Below are 25,804 nucleotides of genomic sequence, written 5' to 3' on the forward strand. Positions count from 1 at the left end.
GTTCCTCTCTCTGTCTCCCTCTCTCTTTCTCTGTTTCTCTGTCTTTGTCTATCTCTCTCTGCCTCCATCTCAGTCTCTGTCTCTCTTTCTGTGTCTCTTGTCTTTCTCTTTGTCTCTGTCTCTCAACCATGGGCTTATTTAAAGTACAAAAAAAAATGTAGTTGAACGTCAAGGCGCATACACACGAATGGCCTTTGTATACACACACGCACACACATACACACACAAAAACACACTCACTTGTGTATGAGCACATACACACATCTACAAAAACACACAAAGAGAACACATACACTCTCTCCTTCCTGTTATGGCAAAGTAAAGCATCTAAGATTCACACAGTTCTATTTTTCTCTGTTGTTGGAAGGAAAAAAACATAGCATCTCCTTCTTTTTCTTCCTTCTACTAAATTGCAAAGTTATGATGGGCTTCTTTTCTTGTCTTCTGTAGGAGAATGGGAAACCTTTATGTAATAGAAGCCATCCATCCCCTCTCCCATACCAACAGGAGGTCCAGAGACAGAGTAGACTTCTTCCTCCCTATAGACACCCTAGAGAGTTGGGGACAGCAGGGCAAATTGGAAGTTGTCTCTTCTTTTTAACTGACGAAGTCCACTCCCACCCCAGAAGGACCAAAGCATCACTGGACTGAGAACAAGACACCTGACTATGACTCAATTTATTTTTAAGAGAATGTGGAAAAGTATGTAAGAATCAGTCTTGGGGTTTTAGTAGACTGTAGGCCCCATATGCTGACAAGGAAATATGGGCAGTCAAACAAAGCTATCATGAACTTACTATAATAGTCCTTTTGGCAAGACTTGGACTGATTGCCTTGAGAAGAGGCCTAAGTTGCTGAAGATCCTAAGAGTTGTATTTTTTCCCAGCTCTGGAAAGCTATGGCAGGATCAGAACTAAAAAGTGGAGTCTTCTTTTCCCTAACAGAGAAGAAATTCAATTCCCAAACTTTTTAGTGAGTTGGCCCATTGGTAAGCTAGCCAGTTCAAGCCTTTCCAGAAGGAGTGTTACGTTGAGATACCCTGAGAGAGGCTAGTGTAGACACCAAGAGAGGTGCCTTGCTCTGCCCTGCCTCGGACCTCTGGAGATTTGTGCTCAGGTCTAGACATTGTGTTTTAGGAAAGACAGTGATAAACCAGAGTATAGCCATAGAAATATGAATAGGTTATCAAAAGGAAGGGGTCCCATGTCATATGATCCCAAAGGAACTCTGGATATTTAGGTTAGAGAAAAGAATATGAGGGGACCATGATCCTTATCTTCAAAGACTTGATGGGCTCTCCTGGGGAAGAAGCCTTAAATGTGTTCTGCTGAGTCTGAGAGGGCAGAATTAGGGTGGGTGGGTTAGAAGTTGCTGAGAGGCAGCTTTAGGATTTATTGGAGGGGAAACCCACCTCCCCTCCTCAAAACTTCTGAATTATTAAAGATTTCTGAAAATGGAACTGATTGCCCTTAGAAGATAATAGATTCTGCCTCATTAGAGGTCTTCAAGAAGTAGGAGAAGGGCTTCCTTGCTGAAGTGTAGGCTGGACGAGGCATCCACTGAACTTGCTCCCTCCTCAAGGCGTTAATGGTTCTGAGACTAAAACAACATAAAAGGAAAAAGGAAGATTCAGAGTCTAATTCTAAAATATTATAGCAGATCTAAGGGTGTATTACTAAATGAAGGAAAAAGGAAGATTCAGGGTCTAATTCTGAAACATAGCAGATCTAAGGGTGTATTACTAAGTGTTTCACAGTTGGCTCTCTGGGGGGAAAATGTATCCACAACACATTTTTAAGGTTAATTTGCATTAACATTTTTCTTCATTGAAAAAATAAAATGCTATTAAAAAATAGATTTACAAACTGGCTACAAGTATAGGGAAAAATTGCTAACTTTTTTTTTTTTTTGCTTTTTTGGAGGAGGAAGGTAGGGCAATTGGGGTTGTGACTTGCCCAAGGTCACACAGCTACTTTTTTTTGTGTTGTGTCTGAGGCTGGATTAGAACTCAGGTCCTCCTGACTCCAGGACCAGTGTTCTATTTATTCACTGTGCCACCTAGCCATGTCTTATAATTGCTAACTTTCAAAAGGATAACCATCATGCAGATTTCAAGATGGTTAATTAGATTGTTGATGATTTAACTATTTGAGAAAATTAGTGTCTAGTATGCAAAGAACTAGCTTAGATGCTAAAACGTTAATTATGATGTGATATAATATATAATTATATGCATATAATTATATATATTATGATGAGGATTAAAAAAAAGTTTTCTCCATCACTCTTTTAAGTCCAGACGATCAACATGATAGTAAATTAAACCTCGATTTGTAGTATTTACTGATTTCTGAGGTGTTAATACTCAAACTAAAAATTTAACGATCTGTTCTCTGGACCCAATTCAGACTCCAGCAGGCTTCTGGTTGGGTCCTTTCTGTTCAAAGTTATGGTAGAATCAGCATGGGAATTTAAAAGTCAAAACTTTTAGACACTTACAGCTATAAAAACAAACTGTTAAATTAGGAAGTTACAATTTATTCACACTGTGTTAGTAGGTTGTTAAAAAAAAAAAAGCAAGGTGTTCTAGATACATCTATCAAAAGAGAGATTCCTCCCCCAGCACCTCGTATTTCTATGACTTAGTCTTCATTGTGCGGCTATACAATAGAGTGTTTGATGTTGAGGAGTAGAGGGCTGATGAATTTTTCTACAAGACTTTTCTTTTCCCCAACCCTTGTTTACCAGTTCTGCCCATGCTGTACGCTGTTAGGGGAACAGGATGGCAAGGACTGCCCTCCAGTCTGCCAGCATTTGTCTCTTATTGCATTAATCTCTGTTTAAGTGAACAATTTCTCGGGTCTGTGGAACACAATGTAGTTCTTTCTAGTGACTTGATAAACAATTTGAGGGCATCCAATATTTCCAAATGCAGATCTGGGAACATTTTAGTGATTCATACCAAGAGAGAATTGAAATATTACTTTGTAAAGAAAAACAGCAAAAAAATTCTCTAGGTGATGGACTTTTGGTTTTAAGCTACAATTGCCATTCTTAGGGATATCAAAACCTCCAACCGTGTAATGTGCAGAATGAGCTGTAACTTAAATCTGCTCTAAATAGTGAATAGATGTGTATTTAATTATATTTCCTCAACTTTTATGCTTCTTTAAGAAGAGATTACTCTGAAGGCAAACACTTTATAAAATGAAGTCATGCCATTTTATTTTGAATTCAATATTAATGTTAATCTTGATCTTTGAGGAAAGCAATAGGGGATTATGTGCTCTCCCATATCAATCATTTCATTAAGTTTGCATTTAATCGAATTTGAAAATTAACTGTTGGGGGCACACAGACATTAGGATTGGTTTTAGGTATGCTAGAATTCCATTTTTTGGATAATGCTTAGCCAGTTGAAAGTGTTTCTGAATTCCATCTTGTTACTTAAAGAGATATTTACATAATTACTTGATCTCATTAATAGTGATACTTCTTCTAGTCATACAAATGGAAACTTCGCCATCTTTTGTAATTTGAGTCTATTTTTCCCTATAAATTTGCTGTGGAGGATTGAGCAAAGGCCTTCAGTGGAGCCTACCAGCTGTTGATATGTTGTCTCTAATTTTTGTTGTATGGCTAACTCTCTTTGTTTTTTATTCATAAATGATTTTGATATCTTTTAAACCACTTCAAGTGTGCAAGTCATTTTTAGTGTTGGTGGCCTAATTATACCCATTATATATCTTTGGATGGCCTTCATTTTTTTTTTGAGGGGAAAATCTTTTGTTATCTTGTTCTGTGGCATGGTTCAGCATGGAAAGATATGGATATGGCATGCATTGTTGGGAAGTGTCTTTACTGATTCTGCCCGATCTAATAAGACAAAGTCTAGTATAAATAAATGTAAAATCTTGCACTTTAATTCAAAAAATCAGTGTCATGAATATATTATAAAGGAGGCATGGTTAGAGAATAGTTTGTCTGAAAAAAAGATCTTGGCTATTTAGTGGACTGCAGGCTTTATATGAGTCATTACTGTGGTAATGGCATTGAAAAAGTTAATGTGATTTTGTGCTGTGTGGCGATGAAGGGCATAGTTTCTTTTCTTTTTTTTTTGGAGGGCAGTTGGGTTTATGTAACTTGCCCAAGGTCACACAGCTAGGTTTTTTGTTTGTGTGTGTTAAGTGTCTGAGGCCGGATCTGAACTCAGGTCCTCCTGACTCCAGGGCCAGCACTCTACTCACTGTGCCGCCTGGCCACCCAAGGGCATAGTTTCTAGAAATAAGGAGGTGATAGTTCCTTATTTTGTCCTTATCAGACCATATCCAAAGTATCTATTTCACTCTGGGCACCATAGTTTAAGCGAAATGTTGCTAAGCTGTGAAGCATAGTGAAGACCTTGAGTTCATATCATGAATACAGACTGAATGAGTTGGATGTTTGACCAGAAAAGAAAGCTCTGGTAGGACACTATTGTTGTGTTCAAGTATTTGAAGGGGCTTTAATATGGAAGACAAATTGGCCATGTTCACTTGGTCTCAGAAAGCAGGACCAAGAGCGTTGTGTATTTCAAAGAAACATTGAAGTTTAGTGTCAGAAAAACAAAAACAAAACCAACTTTCTAACAGTTAGAGCTGTTTAAAAGGAAAAGAGGCTACTTTGGGAAATGGTGGCTTCCCCATCTCAAGCAGAAGCTGTGAAACTGTTGGGTATGTAGGAATTACTTTTTGTGAGTTGGACTATTTGGATACTGAAATCCCTTTCAGTGATAAAAATCCTATGATAGCATCCAACATTCATAGAAGTGTATTGTCTTAAGTAATACAATTCAAAATTTCATAGCCATCTAACTGTATTTCCTAAGGCTTACTGACATTTTTGCCTTCAAATAAAATAAAATCTAAATCAGAAAATTGGAGATTAATTGGATAAATTGATGAATTTATCAATTTATCAACAATTATATCACGAGCTCCTGTGTTCACTTTCCAGGGACCATCATCCTTCTTTCTGTCCCCACTCTTGTAGGCCTTCATAATCTTTTCATATGCTGTTGGGGGCAATCATTACACGAAGGTCTTAATCACTGAGGTCACACTTTCCAATTAAGACCTTAAATACAAATAAATAAATCTACTATGATTTTTATAAGTAGATGTACTAATTACCTTAAAGGATAAAGAAAAGTGCTATAAGAATATAAGTTGTCATTATCGTTGTTGTTATTTTATCAGAATCTTGAATTGCCGGGTTGTAAAGCCCTTAATTTTGTTTAGGGACCCTTCTATATACCTCTAATATTACAATTTGGTCAACAAAGCATTATTTTGATCACTTTGAGTAAATGTAAACTAAATAACCTGCTTTCTATGCATTTAAATAGTTTTGACCTCTTTGTTGTGGTGATTGTTCTATATTGGTTAAACTTCTGTAGAAAAAACTGCTACTGTATCTGAATCAAACTAAAAGGAGTTACTTTATGGATTGGTATTCTTTTAGGCAGAAAAAAAGGTTCCAGAATATCAAGGAAGGAAGAGAAAAACAAGTAGGAATGAGAGGCACTTAGCACCAGATCTCAAACTTCTTACTGTTCATATGTCATTTTATTTGTGTAGGGAACTCCTCATGAGGCATTTTTCTCTTTTAAAATATATTGACAATTATGTTGTACCTTCAAGTTATATGAAGATGCTAAGAGGTTAATGATTGGCAAAGAGGCACATAGCCCATATGTGTAATAGAATGAACTTGATCTGTTAGATCTTCTCATTTATAGGATGCCTTTCTATATACTACAACAATAGCCACTACTAACATTATTTGGTAATGGCTAAAAAACAGAAAGCTGATCAGTAGAATACTCTAGATAAATTAGACTGACAGAAGACTGCTGATCACTATCACTCTCTTTCTCTTTCTCCTTTCCCATTTTTCGGCATTAATAGCTTATTTGAACAGGTCAATCCTTCCTTCTTCTCATCTTTATTTTCTTCCTCTGTTGGTATTGTGATTGACTTTTTCCTCTAATTAGCTGATGGTGTAACTACAGAAAACTGATTTAGAAATGATTATTTTGTAATAATAAATCAAAAGATGATTAGGGAAAAACAAAAAGAACTTTTATGTTCTAAAATGTTTTTAGAAGCTCTCTTTGTGCTGGCAAAGAACTGAAAATCTCCAGTATGCCTATTAATTAGGGAATGATTGAACAAGTTGTGGTATATGATTGTGATGGAATACCGTGTTTCCCCGATAATAAGACACTGTCTTATTAAATTTTTTGGACAGAAAAACACCAGAGGGCTTATTTTCAGGGGAGGGCTTATTTTAATGAACATTGACAGCAATTTTAATAAACAGGTAAATGTGAACAAAAAAATGTACCTTTATTCAATAAGCAAATCACTGGGGAAGAACAGGATGACACGCTCACTGCTGCAGCTCTGATTGGATGCAGCTCGGAGCGCGGTGTGTGTACAGAGGGTACCGTAATGTAGCATGTAGCACAGGGGATTACCTTCACTACAGTAGCAATCTCAATAGGGCTTATTTTCGGGGGAGGGCTTATTTTAGAGGAATCTTACACAGTAAGGGGAGGGCTTATTTTCGGGATAGGTCTTATTATCGGGGAAACACGATAGTACTATGCCGTAAGAAATGATGAACTCAGGGGTGGCCAGGTAGCACAGTGAGTAAGAGCACTGGCTCCAGTGTTGGGATGACCTGGGATCAAATCCAGGCTCTGATACTTAGCACCACACCCAGAAATAACTGGCCATGTAACCTTGAGCAAGTTACTTAACCCCAATTGCTTAAAAAAAAATTATGAACTCAATGGTCTTAGAAAAACATGGAAAGACTTGCGCAAAATAATGAAGAGCAAAAGAATGACTTTGAATAAGTCACTTTGATTATGACATATACCCAAATTAACTTATAAAGGGCATATGAAGAAAGACACTATTTGAGAAAGAACTGATAAATAGAAGTATGTATAGAATAATTTATATATATACCTATTTGTGTCTAATAGTAGCTATCTCTGGGGGCAAGGGGGAGGGAAAAAATGGAAGAGAGACCATTTGCATAACATTGCTGTGTATTTAAAAGGAATAACAAGTTGTACATAGAGAATTTTCAGTTTCATGTGCAATCATCTTTTATTGTACTATATTATGGAAATGCTTTTTTTAATTCCATAAATCAAATAATTTTTAAAAAATAAATGATTATCTTATTGGTAACCACTTGTTTCCCATCATTCATTTTCTATGATATTATTAGTTGCTTATCACACATAAAACTTTGTGTCTCTTGAAGAAAGTATCCATGATTGATAGGAGGGATTGTTTTAAATGTCTTATTTCTGAGTCCTATTTCCAATATATTTTATAATCATATTCTGTCCAATTTTCACAATGAAGTTATCAATTATCAGTGTATATGTTTATTTGATTTGAATGATTTCATGAAGTTTTTCAAATAATTTCTTCAGTATAGATAAAAATTGGAATTCACTCTAGGTAGACTACTAGGTTATTTGTTTGGATGTGGCAACTCATAAATAAAGAAGTTCATGGTGACCTTCAATTCTTAGTCTAGAGTGACAGTGGGAGAAATGTGGCAAAAGATGCTAATAATTAAACTATTTTTAGACCACTTATGAACAATTGTTTAACTGATGGTATGCTAAGTGTGGGGCAAATAGGTGGTACAATGGATAGAGCACTGGGCTTAAAGTCAGAAAGACTCATCTTCCTGAGTTCAAATCTGGCCTCAGATGCTAGCTGTGTGACCTTGGACAAGTCACTTAATCCTATTTGCCTCAATCTCCTCATCTGTAAAATGAGCTGGAGTAGGAAAATATAATCTACTCCAGTATCTTTTTCAAGAAAACCCCAAATGGGGTCATGAAGAGTAAGACACTACTGAAAATGACTTAACAACAAAAATTCTAAGTGTGAGATCCAGGTCCTACAAACAGTGAGATAATATATCATTGGAAGAATTGGGCAATGTAAGTATTGATATCACTAAATTCAATGCAGATGACCTAAAAAAGCTATGTTCAAGACAATAATTTAATATTTTTATGGTTCTATGCTCCTGCAGATGTGGCTGCTTCTTTGAATGGCATCAATCAAAATGCATCCATACCTTCTCATTCCAAGTGACTCTTGTCCTGGTATACTTCGTGATATGCCTGATCAGCTTACTGGGGGATTTCTATAAGATCTCTTGACATTGTGTGGCTGCTGATGGAGCACAAACCTTTTCCTTGCTATTGTTCCATGACCAACCCACCTTTAACTTCTCTTATCCATTCTTCATCTGAAAAATAGATGTGATGATAATTTCCTCACTACCTATCTCATGACATTTTTAAGAGATATTCCCTTTCTTTTTTTATATTAATATATATTAATGGAATAAAACAAGCATTTCCCTTTTATTTTTTAACATGAATACATATTAATGGAATAAAACAAGCAGAGTACAATGAAAAAGGTGATTGTACATGAAACTGCAAATTTACTTAGCACAGCTTGCCATTCCTTTCAAATATACAGCAAAATTATCATGTAAATTCCTTTCTTTTTCTTTTTTTCTACCCTCCTCCTCATGACATTGTAAGGATCAAATAGGATAATGGATATCAAGTACTTTGTAAAGTGCAAAGCCTTAGTAAAACCAATTGATATTGTTGCTTATGGTCTTCCCCTACCACAATCTGCTGGTGGAAGGAAATACCACCCTTTCCATGGTCTTTCCTAACATCTAGATTTTAAATCAAATTCTTTCTGCCTCTGTGTGTATAGTTACATCATCTGCTTTGGTGGTGAGCTTGTCATTGACCCTAAAAATGTTGTAGACTCACTTTGTCATTTTTTGTGAGAATGCATCATTTAGCGCTGTGGGATTCACAGACTTTTATCCAACTTTGGACCCCTGCAGTTTAAGAAATGACTGCTGGTATCTGGAATCATTTCCCAAGCTCTTGACCTGTGTCAACAGCTACTTTGTCACATAGTGTGCTTCCATTTTTATCTAGAGATTGGTTTTTGGTGCTAGTGAAATTGAAGTGACTAAGGTGAGAGAAATAAGTCCATTTCAAGACGAAAGAAAATTAGGAAAGTGAGAGGTGAGAGGGAGGAGGAGGAAGAGAGAATTGAGAGGGTAAGAGACCATAAGGGTCAGTGAGGTTCTATGGAGAGAGTGCTGGATTTATATTCAGAGAAAGAGCGGCATCTGAATCCTTATTCTGCCATAGCTACATGTGTGACTTTGGAGAAGTCAAGTGATCTATCTGGGCTTTAGTTTCCTCATGAATAAATGAAGGAATTAGACTAAATGGCTTCTGAGGTCCTTTCCAGCTCTAAATCTATGACTATTGAGAAAGTACATTGGAATTACACCATGGAAATTAGTCTTTGTTTCACAGATGACACACAAGAGGCACTGGAGGTTTGGGATACCAAAACCAGGGATAGCAGGTTCACTCTTGATCTGGTCAGACAGGCAGACACCTTCACAGGTTAATAATCAGCTTTATTCTAGTCTAGTCTTCTCCAAAAGGTTGCTGATAATAGGAGCACTAACTCCTACAGCATTCCCTAATCACCCTTCTCGCAGGGGCAGGCAAGAAGAAGGAGCAACTAGCCTTGTATCTTGATGGGGTCAACTGAGACAGGCATGGCTTATGCACTCCTCTAAATCCCTTCAAGCCTTGGTGGGGGCTGGTTGAGGCACACACAGATTCCCCTATGGATTCCCTGTGGATTCCCCTATGGATTCCCCATGGTTTCCCTACTCACTGACCAGTGCTCACTCTCTTTATAGGGCAACAGACAAAGAAGGCATCTTTCCAACATTAAGTTCCCAGGTTAATTTTTAGCAATATCATCTTTCTGCACAAGTGTAGTAAGTATCAATTATGTCACTCTCATGTCTCATGAAGCAGCCTCAGTAGAGACTGTCACTATGATTCTAGCAATTACTATCGAGAATCCTTGGGGCTATTCTGGGAGTTAGCTGACACCTGGAAAGTGGACATTGCCATGGCCATGGATCCTGAGAAACTAAACTCTAAAAAGGATAACAAAATCCTCCTTACAACTTCATTAATATAAATATTAGGTATTGTTACCAGGCAATGTAGTTTAGTGGTAAAAGTACTGAATTTGGAGCTAGGGAACCTGGGTTCTAGTTTTACCTTTACTACTTACAAGCTAGGTGGTGCAATGACAATGTAATGGAATCAAGAATACCTGAGTTCAAATCCTACTTCAGTCAGTTATCATCTATGTGACCCTGGGTGACCTCTTACTGTCTTGTTTTGCTTTGTTTTCAGCTGCAAAATGGGGATCACCCACCTCCCAGGGTTGATGAGAAGACCAAACCAGTTAATATTTGTAGAGTGCTTTACAAATCTTAAAGTTCTCTGTAAAGGCTAGCTATTATTAGGCAAATCACAAGCTTCCTTGGACTCCATTTCTTTCTCTATAAAGTGGGAAAAATAGAATTTCCTTTAGTTATCTTACATGATTGTTATAAATATTATATCAGACAGTATTTATAAAAACTGTAAATTATAAAATATTACATAAATACCTTACATATTATATTACATATTACTATATGTAACATATTATATCATCATGGTATGCTTCATAATTATGTACGTATAATTATATTAAGTATTATTGAAAAGTATAAATTATAAAATTTCTATAATTGGAGCACTAACTCCTACAGAGTTCCCTAATCACCCTTCTGGCAGAGGCGGGCAAGAAGAGGGAGCAGCTAGCCTTATATCTTGATGGGGTCAACTGAGACAGGCACATCTCTAAATGTGATTATTTTTAGTGATTTTTTTCCATCTTGTAGTTCCCACATCATGGGTCATCAGGTTTAGAGCTGGAAGGGACTTTAGAAATCATTAAGTCCAATCCCTCATTTTACAGATAGGGAAACTGAGGCTCAGAGAGGTCAGGTGACTTGAACAGATTCATGGAGCTAGTGAGTGTCTGAAAGGAGATTTGAGCCCAGGTCTTCCTGAATTGATGTCTAATGTGCCACACATTACATTATGCTGCCTAAAGTTTAAGTAGAGATGGTGTTAGATTTTTCTTTTTATGTTGAATGATTATGGACAATCGCATGAGTATAGATGAATTTTTGTAATGAAGTGAAAATACTGGTTTATAGGATGTAAGCTCATGCATTATCATCATCACTGCCATCATCATATATTTCAGGCTAAAGCTCTTCTATACCTTTAGGGACCAGCTCTGCAAGGGATGCCTAATTTCACATCTCTGCACTTATTACAACCACCACCATCCCAGCAGCTACCGCCACCACCAGCACGGCCAGCACCACCAATATCATGAAATTTACATTTTCTGAGCAGGAAAGTATAGTATCATTGGTATAGACAAGCACAGCTAAATCTCACTTTTATTGAAGGCAAAGTCCTCTTGTTATGTAACGAGCAGGCTTAAGTATGAAATTAGCAGTTAGCAGCTTACAATGCCCCCCTCTACCCCTGTTCATTCACCCCACTAAAATAATGTCTTCTCCTTCAGGGTTTCATTTTGTCTTTATAGACCCACAGCTTGCACAGAGATGGTATTTAATCAGAGTGGATTGTGTTATCTCCATGTTTAAGATGAAAACATATAGTGGTAAAGGAAGCTGTCTAAGGCCACAGGGCCAAGAACTGCTTATCCAATATTCTCTCTATACTTCTGCAATAAATTACATTTTCTTTCCACACCCACTCCTTTCTTTTGATGAAAGCTTTCAGTGTATATAACGTCTTGGGTAGGAAACATTTAAACATTTCTCTGTTTTTTATTTAATTTGTGTGTGTTGGTGAACTTGTACTTCTTTCTTTAAAAAAAATCATTATATGATCTTTAACCTTTGTTTCACACTACATAATGGAATGGGCAGGATTGGGAGGTGGGGGGGAGGTTCAGTTCCACACACATAGCACTTAATACCACATGCACAGAGCTACTGAACTAATAATGTTGAGTACAGCTGGCTTCCTGGCTCCTAGACATTCATCCTTCATGGTAGAATTTGCCCACTCAATAGCTATAGCCTGTAATGTTGTGCTACCCCTTTCAGACATCCTATTTTCAGGAGGAAAATAAATTCAGGAAGCAGTAAAGAAACCAGGAAATCATTTTTCAAATAAATCATGTTGGAATTGCTTAGGGGAGTAAAACCAAGATTTTAATTTCTACAAAACACAGCTAGAATTAGAACAGATATAAGGGTTTTCCATGTTAAAAAACAAAACAAAACAGGATGAAATTCTGCTATTTACTTAGTTCTTCTAAAATTTTCCTGACCAAACTAGGCAAATGCAAATTTTTGAAACCTGAATTATTAGTATTTTAAATTTTCCATGTTAATTTGGACACAGGACTCCCCAGTCCTCTCCCTGGTGCTTTGTACAAATCCTCTACCATCTCGAAGCTCAGCTGCCACTTTTGCAAAGTGGGGATAAGAATATCCTTATCGGTTTCTAGGTTCTTAGATTTAAAGCTAAAAAAAGGGACCTTAGAGGCCATGAAATCCAGCCCTTTCATTTTACATATGGGTATAACCGAGACTGAGAGAGGTTAAGTGACTGCCCAGAATCGTGCCATTAGTAAATATCTGAGGCAGCATTTGAACTCGTGTCTTCCCAGCACTAGGTCAATGCCCTATCTTTTTCTGCTTCTCTGGGTTGTCATGAGGAGCAAATGAGGAAAATATGTTGTAAATTATAAAGCACTATCTGAAAACATGTAGGGGATAAGAAATTCAATTTTTTTCAAACATGAGGGATAAAAAATTAAATTCATTTTACAATTCAATAACCTTTATTTATTTCCACAATGGAGTACCGAGCACCTTGTTAACTTCTGGGCATACAAGACAAAGTAAGACAGTCTCTGACCTCATTCTGTTGGTGGTGGTGGGAGGGCTGGGTGGGTGAGGTTGCTGAGTAGAATATAAAATGTACCCCAAAACTTGTGATACCAGGAACATCGAAGCAGGACAGAGTCTTAAAGCCCGGGAAGGTCAGGGGAAACTATACAGAGGAGGCAGCGTCTGAATCAATCCCTGAAGCAAGACACGGGTTCTAAGAGGTCGAGGTGAAGAAAGAATACATTCTGGGCCCAGAAAATCGGTGGAGACTGAATTTCAGCACACGGGAAGCAGTCCTCTTTCCTCTCACAATTTTCCTTTGAGAGGTAGTTAGCTAACTCAGTGAATAGAGGGCTGGGCTCTATCTACTGAATTAAAATTGACTTTAGATACCTTGGGCAAGTCACTTAACCCCTGTTTTCCTCACTTTCCCTCAATTGTAAAATGGGAATAAGGGCAGCACTTATCTCTCAGAGTTATTGTGAAGATCAAATCATTCTCCTCTGTTCCCCCTCTTCTGGCTTCAGTGACTCCTCTTTTCCCTTCCATTTATTCTGTCCCTCAGACCCAGTTGCTTACACCAATAAATGAGGTGGGAGCCACCAACTCAATTCTTTCTGATGAAATGGAAAACCCACATGCCTTGCCCTGACAGGGCATTCCGAGGTCTCTGAGGCTTTATCATCTCTGACTGTGGGCTCTGTCAGCTTGACCTACCTTAGCCCAAGGAACCCTGGGTCTTTCCATCAGCCCTGTGGGGGCTTCTGGGCTTCTCTATTAACCTGCTCATGTTACTCCCCCAATGAAAGTGTGAACTCTTTGAGAGCAGAGACTGTTACTTTAAAAAAAAGTGTTTGTTTGTAAGAAAAACTTACCTCAGACACATGGTGAGCATTTTGTCAATGTTCTTAATTCATTTATTTGTAAGGGTTCTGAGAAGTGAATGGTGGGAGGTAGAGTGTGGGTCTCAGGGAGCAGCAAGATGTCTTCATGCATATTTCCTGATGCTGTCATAGCTGCTCTCTGTGATCCCTCCAAAGCCACGTGAACCTGTGTACTCCTGTCACTCCATAATGTGAAAGAATATATTTAATGACAGTAGCAACTCTTCACCTGGATTTTTCACTAGGAACTTGTTGCTAAAAGACTTAGCTTGTTTGTCTTGTCGGCAAACTTGTGGATTTGGTTGTGACTCAATGAGGGGTTGTTCCCTGCAGTGGAGGTTGGAATAGCAAACTTTACAATTGTTTTATTTCTTTAAAAACTTTTCATTTGCAGCATATCCTCTTTTTAACTAAAATTGCTAGTTTTACACAATTTGGCCTTGAGTTCCTAAAATTTTTACACATATTCTTTAATTTTTCATCACAAACCAACTCTTAGCAATTTGATACAAGGTGTTTTGCTAAACTATCCTCTTTCCCAAGTTCAGTCGTGATTTATAGAATTTTAAAAGAATTCACATCAGGTGAGTTCCCAGATCTCCTGCCTTTTGTGACAAGTAGCCTGATTCAAGGTCAGGCTGCAACATTCTATCTCCATTTGGGGATTTCTGTAATTCTGGAACAATTGTGTTTCTTTGTATTTCACTGTACTTATTAGAGTTCATCATTCCCTCAGTGGAGACAAAACTTCCAGGCCAGTAGAAGAAAAGAATCAAAAACAAAAAAAAAAAAAAATTTTCAGTTGGGTGCCTTTATTCTGAAGATGTCCAGATCACCTGGACTTCTATCATAGTTTTGGTTAAAAACTTAAATGAAAAAATCAATTTTGTCAGCAAAAATTACCTTTTTTTCTTTCAATTTTTTGATACTCCAGCCTTTGTATTGTGCTATTCATAACGAGCATTTTTCTCTCCCTAGCAATGATTAATTGGTTTAAAAAATTTTTTTGTCTCCTTTCTGTTTTTCTTTTTCCCAATCAACAAGTATTTTTTAAGCACTTATTATATTCCAGGCACTGTACTAAGCATTTCAAAAATATTATCTTATTTGATCCTTACAACAACCCTGCAAGGAGGTACTGATATTATCCTCATTTTACAGTTGAGAAAATGGAGGCAGACAGAGGTTAAATGACTTGCCTAGGGTCCCACAACTAGTAAGTGAGAGTTAGGTCACATTTGAACTTGGATCTTGCTGATTTCAGACCCAATTCCCAAGCTTCCTGGACTTCTCCCAAAAATTTTGGTAAAGACTTAAATGAAAACGTGAATATTCAATTCTTCACACCAACAGCCACTCCAGTATTTCTTCCAATTATGGAAGCATGTACCTTAAGAGCCACAACTTTTGCATGTTTCTTTGGAATAGTATTTATTCTCAAAAACTACGTACTTAAAAGCTCAAAAAGGTAAACAATGAAATGGACATACAGCATGACATCTAGCACTCAAGTGACAAAGCACCAGCCAACAGAGGGAAAACTGGTTCATTTTGGCTTTGTTTGGTCAGTGTCTGCCATTTTGAATCAGCCTGATGTCAGTAAATGTACTCATGCATAACTATTGTTTTCACAAAATGAAACAATTCCAAAATTATTGCTTATCCCATCTAATTCACTTCCTTCTGCACATTCGGCTCAATTGAGAGCTTTCCACTTTTATCAACTTCTGACTCTGGCACCAGATTCATTGGAAATAGTTTATTTCCTTTGTAACTCTTATCTTTAGACCAAATTGCTGAAGAGATCAACGTAAAACAGTTTGGTATGTTTGGAAACAATAACATTTCTAGAGTGCTTTAAGGTTTATAAAGTTCTTTTCGTACAACTTTGTGAGGATTTGTGGTAGTCTAAATAGCACTAGGGCAGTGAGGTGGCATAGTGGTTAGAGTGAGGGCCTGGAGTCAGGAAGACCTGAGTTCAAATGTGACCTCAGACATTTACTAGCTGTGTGACCCTGTCACTTAACCCTGTTTGCCTCAGTTTCTTCCTCTATGAAATGAACTGTAGAAGGAAACAGCAAACCACTCCAATATCTTTGCCAAGAAAACCCCAAATGGGGTCACAAAGAATTAGACACAACTGAAATGACTGAATAACAATAAAATATCACTAATACTGTTTTCCACTGGGACTCGGTACAGATCATAGGATATATACAAATGTATGTACATTTGAAACCATTATTCTGAAAATGGGTCCATGGGCTTTACTAGGCTACCAAAGGGGTCCATGACAAAGAAAAAATCAAGACCCTTGTTCTAATGGCAAACCACAAATGGGGTCACAGAGAATCAGACACAACTGAAATGGTCAAACACCAACAACAAAATATCACTAATGTTTTTTTTCCATCAGGACTCAGTACAGATCACAGGATCCCAGGACTGTGAGCTGGAAAGCACCTTACTGACTAATGTGGCCCAACCCCCATAATTTACAAATAAATTATACTTATTTATACTTATCTTATATATTAATACTATTTTATATCATGTGTTATGCTATTATATATAATTAAATATAATATAATATTTTATTATATATTAATAAATAAATTATATTTATTTAAATAAATAAATTATAAATTAAAAAGCTGAAGCCTGGAGAAGCTAAGTGGTTTTCCTATGTTCCTATAACTAATAAGGGTTAGTGTTAGGACGCCAAGTAAGTCTTCTGATTCCACATCCACTGAGGCATCAAGGTGGTCCTGTGGATAGAATGCTGACTGGGCCTGGAATCAGGAAGACAAATTCAAACAAAAATCAAAACGCTTACTACTTGTGGGACTCCAAACAAATCGCTTCACCTCTGTCTTCCTTAGTTTCCTCAACTGTAAAATGGGGATAATTATAGCCCCACTCCCAAGATTGGGGTAAGAATCAAATGAGATGATATTTGTGGACTGCTTCACATATTACCTGGCACACAGTTGGTGTCTAATAATTGCTTATTTCCTTCTCCACTACACTGTGTTGAAAACAAAGGAAAAAGGCTCTGTGAATAGCAAGAGGTTAAATGTTGCTGTTATAGGCTGGGCAAGTATTGAGATTAATGAAGGTTGGAAATAATAATCACGTTGTTTCCATTCAGACTTAACTTTTGTCCCTCAATATACATAGGAAATGGAACTTGGGAAGTTAAATCAGTGAAAACAAGGGAATTATTTCTCTGAGCCCCATAGTTAAACACAACTTCATTGAGATTTCAGAAATGTATCATTTCTTGCCATAGAACCTTTTGGCAAGGAATGAAACCTGTATAATCCATCACTCCTGAGCTTTTTCCTTCAGGGACTATGGCACGGGAGTATGGACACAAACTTTAACGTATAAATGAAGCCTTTCCACTCATGGACTCCTTCCAATCCCAGAATGTGTGTTTTTGAAAATAACACAGAAGTTTCAGGTTACATGTGGCCACCCATCCATAGTGCACATGGTATTTTGATACTAAAATGACCACTGAGGTATTCTTTGGTATTATAACCCTATGTTCTGACAGAGCAACTTAGAGGCAGGCCTTTGAGGCAAAATTCCTTGTTACCCAACAATTACTAAACCCTATGTATGAGTATGTGCCAAATTTTAGAAATAACGACGCTTCTTTCTGTAAGAGACTTTATTCATTAAACATTCTGTACATAGTTTGCCTAGGCTTTGAGGGTTTATATAAAAGATTTATATGTAAAAAATATAAATAAAATAAGAACCCTTTACCTGAAGAAAGTTGTGATCTAGAAGAGGGATTCTTTTTCTTATGTTGAAATTTATTTTTTTAATATTTACTTTTAATATTCATTTTGTAAAATTTTGATTTTTAAATTCTCTCCCTCCCTTTAGCCCCTTCCCTACCCATTAAGAAGGGTTAGGAGAAAATATTTCATATTTCTATTTTTACAGCATTAATATTATTCCGTATTCGTAGAGGGATTCTCCCTGTACTGATGAAATCACAAGTCTGGATAAATCCACATGCATTTGTGTATTTGATAATATGATACCTATTATACATGTGATGTCATGCAATATTTATTTCCATATTAGCCATATTGCAAAAAAAAATAAAGCAAGAAAAATTAAGTGAAAAACATATACACAAGTCTGTACTCTAAGTAGAACAATGGTCTTTATTTATTTTTTTGTCATGGACTCCTTTGGTAGTCTGGTAAATCCTATGGACCCATTTTCAGAATAATGATTTCAAATGTACAGAATAGAATACATAGGATTATAAAGGAAACCAATTCTATAGAAAGACAGTTATCCAAATATAATTTTAAAAGAACAAGGTCACAGACCCCATGTTAAGAACTCTTTAGAAGAAAGGACAAGCTAGGCACACAAGTAAACATGTAATACAAAACAGGTTAGGGGGATATCAGAGGTCTGAACAAAGTACATTCATTGAGAGCTCAGAGGAGGAAGACATTGCTTTCTTCTCAGACGATCAAGATTAGGTGGGTCTTGAAGGATGGTTAGAACAGTTGGAAAAATCATTGCAGATACAGAGAAGAGTGTGAGCAGAGGTTCTGTGAAGGCAGCAAAAGCTATGGGGATTGAGACGATAATTTTATTCTTGAATACCTATAATATCAGACAGTGTGTAATGGGGAAAAAAAAAACAAAATTGAAACTTGCAAAAAGCATTCCTTAAGTGCTAGCTAAATGCTAGGCACTGGAGATACAAAAACAAAAAGGAAACAGTCCCTGCCCTTCTAGAAGCAAGGACAACATATACACATATAAATATACACAGAAAAGACATAAAATAAATACAGTGTGGTTTAGGGAGAGGTGGGACGCTTGCATTTGGGGGAATTAGGAAAGAATTTTACTGAAGGTGGGGCTTGAGCTGAGTTAGAACTGTTGGTTCAAATCCAGATTCTACCATGCATCACCTTTGTGACTTTAGGCCAATCACTTAGATTTTTTAGATTGCCATTTTGTCAACTATAAAATTATAGCATAGAACTAATATTCTTTTGTGGTCATTTCCAAACCTAAATCTATTCATTTATATAGGAAAACACATAGTGTTTGTGTGTGTGTGTGTGTGTGTGTATGTGTGTGTGTGAGTATGTGTGTGTGATAGACAAAGAGAAACAGAGACAGAGAGAGACAGAGAAGGAGGCAAAAGAGAGAGAGGGAGGGAAGGAGAAAGAAAAAGAAGGGGAAGAGAGAGAGAAAATATGCCCATCTTCATTGCAATTATGAAAATAATAATCATTATCAAACAAATATTAATATAGTTGGCTTAGTAACAAGATCCACATACAGCTCCACCTCCCAAATACAGACTATGCGAATCTCAATCTCTTCATTAACTTTTATTTGCTTTTTGAGGCATACACGGCTACTGTTTTGGTCTGTGCATGTGTCCTTCGGCAGTTTGGAATTCAGGGCAGATTGGAATGAGTTCCTTATAAAGAAGCCTGTAGCTTTCTTTTGTCCAGTGTCCTATATGATACCCCTAGCTCAAAGCTGTGGACAACACAGAACTCGCTTCCCAGTTTTGCCACTAACTACCTGTGTGATCTTGGAAAAGTTTCTTAACCTCTCTAGGCCTCAGTTTCCTTATGTGTAAAATGAAGGAGTTAAGCTATTTGTCCTTTAAGACTTCTTCCAGCTGTAAAGCTATGAACCTATGTAGGGTGGGGATAGGACTGACCTATTACAGCTTTTACCTTTTAACTTCATATCGGGTATCAACCAATGAATAATCAACCTTTTGGGGAAATCTGTATCAATATGAAGTATAAATTATACATCAACCCATCAACAAGCCTTTTTTAAGTGCTTACCATGTGACAGGCACTCTGCTAAGTGTTCAGACAAAAACACCAACACCAACGAAAGTTCTTGCCCTCAGGGAGCTTTAATGAGGGAAAACAACATTTGTGCAGAGCATGTACACTCTGGAGAGGAAGGCTCTCTATCAGCCGCTTGGCCCAGGGACAGGAAAAGGCAGCATTTAAGTGGAATCTTGAAAGAAGCAGGGGATTTAAAAGGTGACCATGAGGAGGGAGAACATTTCTGGCTTCAGATGAAGCCAGTACAAAGGAGAAAAGGTAGAATGCTGTACAAAAGGACCCGTGTGTACAAATGCTGTACAAAAAAAGGCCAGTGTGTCTAGACTGCAACATGTGCAGAATCCAGTACAACTAGGGTCTAAATAGTGTGAATTATTAATTCTTTGAAATAATTGTATGTACCATACCACTCAAAAGCTATAATGATTTAAATATGGTGGCTGGTTTCAGCTCTATGGAAATATGCAGTGTAAATTCAAATACAGTTATTCCTTCCACATTGAGGGGGTTAGGGGCACAACGCCCCACAATCTGGAAAACCCGTGTAAAATGTTTGGCTTTCCCTTCATACTAGAGAAGTCTGATTTTTTTCTTTTTCTTTTCCTGGGGTATTTACAGTACCTTATTGTAAAATTTGGGTTGATGTTATATAATACCATACACATATTTTATGCATTTCTGAGTTTCTAAACATTTTCTGTGTCATCTGCTGGCCTTCGCGTATTGTCTGAGGTTTCTTCAAAACTCCCCACAAATTGCCGTTTGATGTCTTATGTTGAGCAGCGACATATCGAGACTTCAGTGGGGAAAATCAGGGATAACTATGTAAAGGGAAAACTTCACGGGCTTCATTATTTACATTAATTGGGACCTGCCAGTAATGTGTGAAGCAGACTAGGAAAGATGGGAAGGGGTGAAGCTGGGAAGATAAACAGGGGATACCCCTGGAGATCACTGAGTAAGGGGGAGGAGGTTGACCTGGTCAAACTTACCCTTTAGAAAAAGCATTTTGGGAGCTGTTTTGAGGGTGTACTATAATGCAGTGAGACTTAAGACAGAGTGACCAATTAGGAGGCGACTGTGATTGTCAAGGTGAGACCTGGAACTAGGAAAGGAAGGCCATGTACCTGATCCATCAGGAAGTGTGGGTGTAATGTCAGTATCTAAAACCTTTCTTAGACTAAAATGTGTTTTGTGGAATGAAAAAAAATACAAAATACTTCCTAAGACAATTACTGTTTGTTTTCGATATCTTGTCGGTAATAATAACTGCCCTTTACTTAGGGCTTCACATATGCTATAGAGGGTGTCCCAAAAGTCTTGCTGCAGTTTTAAGCTTTAATAGCTTAATTGACAACCACCTAGATGGGGAGAAAGGATCCTGAAGGAACTGGAGTCTGGGAGCAGCAAGAAAAAATGGTGCTGGAGGAAAGGAGAAAAATAAGAAATAGTTTGGGATGGGCTTGGAGCAGGGGGATGATTCTGAACACAGAGGCAGATGGGGAAAAGGAGATGCCACAGCCCTCACACCAGTCCAGCCAGCCCACTCCAGAGCCCTTGGTCTCTTCCCTCCCCTTCTCTCTGACCCTACCTCTGCTGCTGGTGCCCCTGGCCTTATAGCTGGAAAAGGAAGATAAATCATGGCCACATCTGCCTCCTACCCAATGTCCACCCTCATTTCATTAATTTTTGTGGCTGGGGGATAGAGGAGGGGGTGGATAGAGGAGAGTCTTTTAAAATTTATTTAAACATTTTGAAAGGAAAAATAAATAACTCTCACAGCTTAAAATTGCACCTAAGACCTTTAGGACACCCTGTATTGTCTTATCATCGAAATAATCCTATGAAGTAAATAGCAAAGGCATTATCAACCTTTTACAGATGAGAAAACTGAGAGTGAATGAGGCTGAGAGATTTGCCCAGAGTCACACATCTGAGTGTCAGCAGCAGGAATTTAAGTCAGCTTTTCCTAAGTCCAATCCAGAATTCTGCATCTCTAACCGATAGCAGGAAGGGCTACAATAGTTTGGGCTGTTCTTCTTAAGGGAAAATAGCAACAATAACAGTATATGTAAGTGTGCCGGTTTGAAACTTTGTGAGGCCAGCATTTGAGAATTTCAGGTGATTTTCATAGATTATTTATAATTTAATTATTTAAGAATTAAGTCCTCTCTCTTGATGAAAATGTACTTCATAAGGCATGCTTAAAAAAAAAAGTTATATCACTCCATGATATACAAAGATGGGCATAGATAGGGAAAAAATAAACCTTTTCAGCTTCTGGGTCATCCCTGGTGAAAGTCCATAGTAGTAAGAATAGGAAAAATAGTGGGCCTGGTGCTTTGTTGCTAAGAATGGAGAAGGGGTGAGAAGAGGACAAAGTGGAGCTTTTTAGTACAAGTTTACACAGGGGAAGACCCAGGGTCCGTTGCCAAAACACGATTTCCAATTTGTTTATTCAGTCTCATTATCTGGGTAAAATGAGCTGTCAGCGAAGCCACAAATATGATGCTGAGCTGTGGTCTTAACCACAAACAGGTTGCATTATTTACTTAAAGAGCCATGAGCTCCAAGCTAGCCATTGTTAGCAGAACAATAAAATATTCATTGCGTTGGGACCCTGTGAGATAAATGCTGCAGCTATTACTCCCATTCCCATTTTATAGAATGTAGGAAAGACTGGCTGAGGAAGGTTGTGACTCATAAGTGTCAGAGGTGAGACTCAAAGCCAGACCTTGCCAACACCTCCTCCAGAAGGTCCAGAACTATGTGCAACACCCCCTAGGTAAGAGAATGAAGAGCTTGCATTATGGAGATTAGAGAGGATCCTGGTTTAGCTGATAGGAATCTGGCTTCCAATCCTATCTTTGCTCTAGCTGCTCATGGCAACTTTAAGATTATAAATGAAAAGAAGGTGCAGCCCCATATTGGGGGAGGGACTTTACTCACAGGGAGTTCTGCCTCTTGGCTTCCCTGGTTTCCATCAAGTCTCAGTGAAAATTCCTTCTTCTGCAAAATGCCTCTCCCAGTCCTCCTTAACCTTAACATCTTCCCTGTGAGATTGTTGTTGTTCATCGTTTTCAGTCACATCCAACTCTTCGTGACCCCATTTGGGGTTTTTCCTTGACAGATACCAGAGTGATTGGCCATTTCTTTCTCCAGCTCATTTTACAGATGGGGAAACTGAGGCAAACAAAGTGAAGTGACTTGCCCAGGGTCACATAGCTAGTAAGTGTGTGAGGCCAGATTTGAACTCAGGAAGATAAGTCTTCCTGTTTTCAGGCCAAGCACTATTTCCACTGTACCACCTAGCTTCCTTCCCTGTAAGATTACCCTTCCCCCAATTTATCCTGTATATTTCCTTTCTATGCAAGTTGTCTCTCCAATTAGATTGTGAAATCCTTGAAAGTAGAGATTTTCCCCCTCCTCTGCCTTTCTTTGGATCCTTGGCACTTAGCACTATGCCTGACACAAAAGTGATTAGTAAATGCGAGTTTACTGACTATATCAATGAAATCAATAGTCCAGGGGTAGGAAAGCTGCAGTCTCCAGGCCACATGTGGTCTTGAGGCTTCAGGTTCCCCACCCCTCGTCTGGTCCCCATCCCTGTTTTGAACTAGGTTTGAGATGTTTTGAATTAAGTAAGAAGGAGCATGTCTGTGAATGCAGTCTGTCTTAGGCTGCTTGTAACTCCCGTGGTTTGCTTAGGGCCTTAATATGCTATTTGCCTTGTATTTGGAGCACATAGTAATTTAACCTGTTAATCAGTACCTTGGCCTCTTTCCCCTATCTAATGCCTCAATTATACAGACAATGTAGTCTTAAAAACTTCCCTGAATGAATAGATCAAGACAGACTCACTAAACAGTGGGCTTCTGCCTTTTCCCTCCCCTCTTCTCTTTTAGGTAAGGTAAGGGTAGGTAATGGTTGCACTAATCTTTTGAATGCATTGTGACTAAATTAGCTATTGACAGGGGGAAAAAATCTAACAAAAGAACACTTTTTTTTTTAAGAAAAAGGCAGATTGGAGAGGCTTTCCAGATTGGTTAGTAATTTTAAAACTAAAATGGATCTAGGGTACTGAGGGGGAAAAACCCCTCAAAGGTTGCTTTCTCTCTGTTTCCGTAATTATGCCTGTTATAAAAGAAATTGGCCTTCCAGTCTCCCACCCCCAGGAAATGGAGATCCCATGTCAAAGATTCAATGTCTAGGATAAGCCCCCAGCTAAGTGCAGAATGGAAGCCAATGTCTGAGCCAGGTTATAACCTAGCCAGACCGAGCCAGATCTCCAGATGCCCAGGTCATGGCTCTTCTAATACAGAAAAACATAGAAGTGATTATAAAAGGTTTTAGAAGTTTTTTTGTAGATCACAGAAATATATATAAATATAAATATGTATATAATGAAAATAATAATTTTTACTAATAAAATTATCAACTTGTAATAACCTGTCAGTAAAATATAAGAATAGGGACTGAACCTATGATTTTATTAGTGTTATGATTTATAAATTTATTATTATCAACTCTCCTAGGTGAGGAAACTCCCTTCACCAATACAAGTCAGCACCTTCTTAGTAATTTATGTCTCAGAGAATGAAATTTTTAAAAATAGGTTTAAGGTTTACAAAATACCTCACACTAACCTCCTGAGATTGTTGGTGTGTATATTATTTTCCTCATTTCATATTTGAGGGATCTAAGGCTCAGATCTATTCAGTAACTCACTGAGGGTCACACAAATAGCCAGTGTCAAGGCAAGGACTTGAACTCAGCTATCTCCTGTTGTTTCCACTATACCCCCTGCAAATGACCAGGCCACCCAAGAATCCCTAATCCAAGATCCATGTAAATTGCCTGAAAGAAGCCTGGAACGTGGGCTGTGTTTGGTCAGTGGTAAATGACCCCAACAAGCCTTATTTTTCTTGTCTTCTTTATGGAATGTCAATATTTATCATGTTCTTCCCCTGGCAGGTTGAGTGGATACAACAGCAAGTGGTTAAAAAAAGGATAAAGAGGGACTTTGAACTCAGTGGTGCCCAGTCTACTTACTTCAATGATCCCAAGTGGCCGAGCATGTGGTATATGGTAAGTAGAAGCAATAATAACAGCAACAAAAACCATTGGCTCTAATTCATACAATTCAAGTCCTTGCTGATTGATGAACTTCTGTTGGGACTGGGCATTGTCTTCAAATAGTGGGAGGGAGCATGATTTTCTGCTTGAAAGCCAATTATGTGGAGATTAGTTAATGTGCTAAAAGAGATTCTAACACTATTAATTATATTTAATTTATTAATTATATATAATATTATGCTTTTTTAATTTTTTGAATTGAATTTATATATTAATTGAATTTTGCCCTATACAACATTACGTTGTAAGAGGAGGAAACAGAAGGTTTAATGGTTGAGTTCTTATTGAGATCATTCTAGGCCATAGCCTTCCAACTGAGGGGTCAACAATCAGAAAATAAACCAAGGAAGAGAAATCCATGGGCATTCATATGTCACTAATGAACTTTTTTTTAAGGCAAGATCTATGATCTCATTGGCATAAGGCTATTTCAGTGAGGAATTACTACCAGCACAGATGGGCCCACCTTCTGCAAGTTACAGTCTTACAATAAACTTATAGTCTTAAACATTTGAGGGATGAGAAGTTGTGACTTTCTCAGGTTTGGACAAATAATATATGTCAGAAGCTAGATTTGAACCTGGGACTTTCTTACTACTCCATGTTGCCTTTTAATAATACAAGGCTGTTTTTGTTTTTGTGTGTAGGGTTTGTTTAGTATATTTCTATTTTTTTTTTATTTTTTGCTTTTTCAAGGGCAGTTGGGGTTAAGTGACTTGCCCAAAGTCACACGGCTAGTGTGTCAAGTGTCTGAGGCCGGATTTGAACTCAGGTCCTCCTCACTCCAGGGCCAGTGCTCTATTCACTGCACCACCTAGCCGCCCCTGTTTATTATATTTCTATTCCCAGTGCCTGACAAATGGTAGATGATTAATAAATACACTATTAATTACCCATCTCTGGTACATGTCTTGCCATTTCAACAATTCTCTTAAACCCTGATAGAAATTAAATCTCACATCAGGGATTATTTCATCTCTG

At 37.8% G+C, this 25,804-nt stretch overlaps 1 protein-coding gene across 1 annotated transcript in view; it reads left to right on the top strand.

Annotated features, from left to right (window-relative positions):
* The window catches only part of PCSK5 (proprotein convertase subtilisin/kexin type 5), a 609,050-nt gene that overhangs the window by 99,447 nt on the left and 483,799 nt on the right, over positions 1-25,804 (top strand). The window contains exon 4 of the mRNA XM_069085345.1: positions 24,662-24,775. Coding sequence (XP_068941446.1) covers positions 24,662-24,775 — 114 coding nt within the window. The remainder of the gene's footprint in view (positions 1-24,661; positions 24,776-25,804) is intronic.

This window comes from Petaurus breviceps, unplaced genomic scaffold, assembly GCF_028583685.1.
Source record: "Petaurus breviceps papuanus isolate PSGF00001 unplaced genomic scaffold, PetGlider_PUasm1.0 175, whole genome shotgun sequence".
NCBI classification, from domain to species: Eukaryota; Metazoa; Chordata; class Mammalia; order Diprotodontia; family Petauridae; genus Petaurus; species Petaurus breviceps.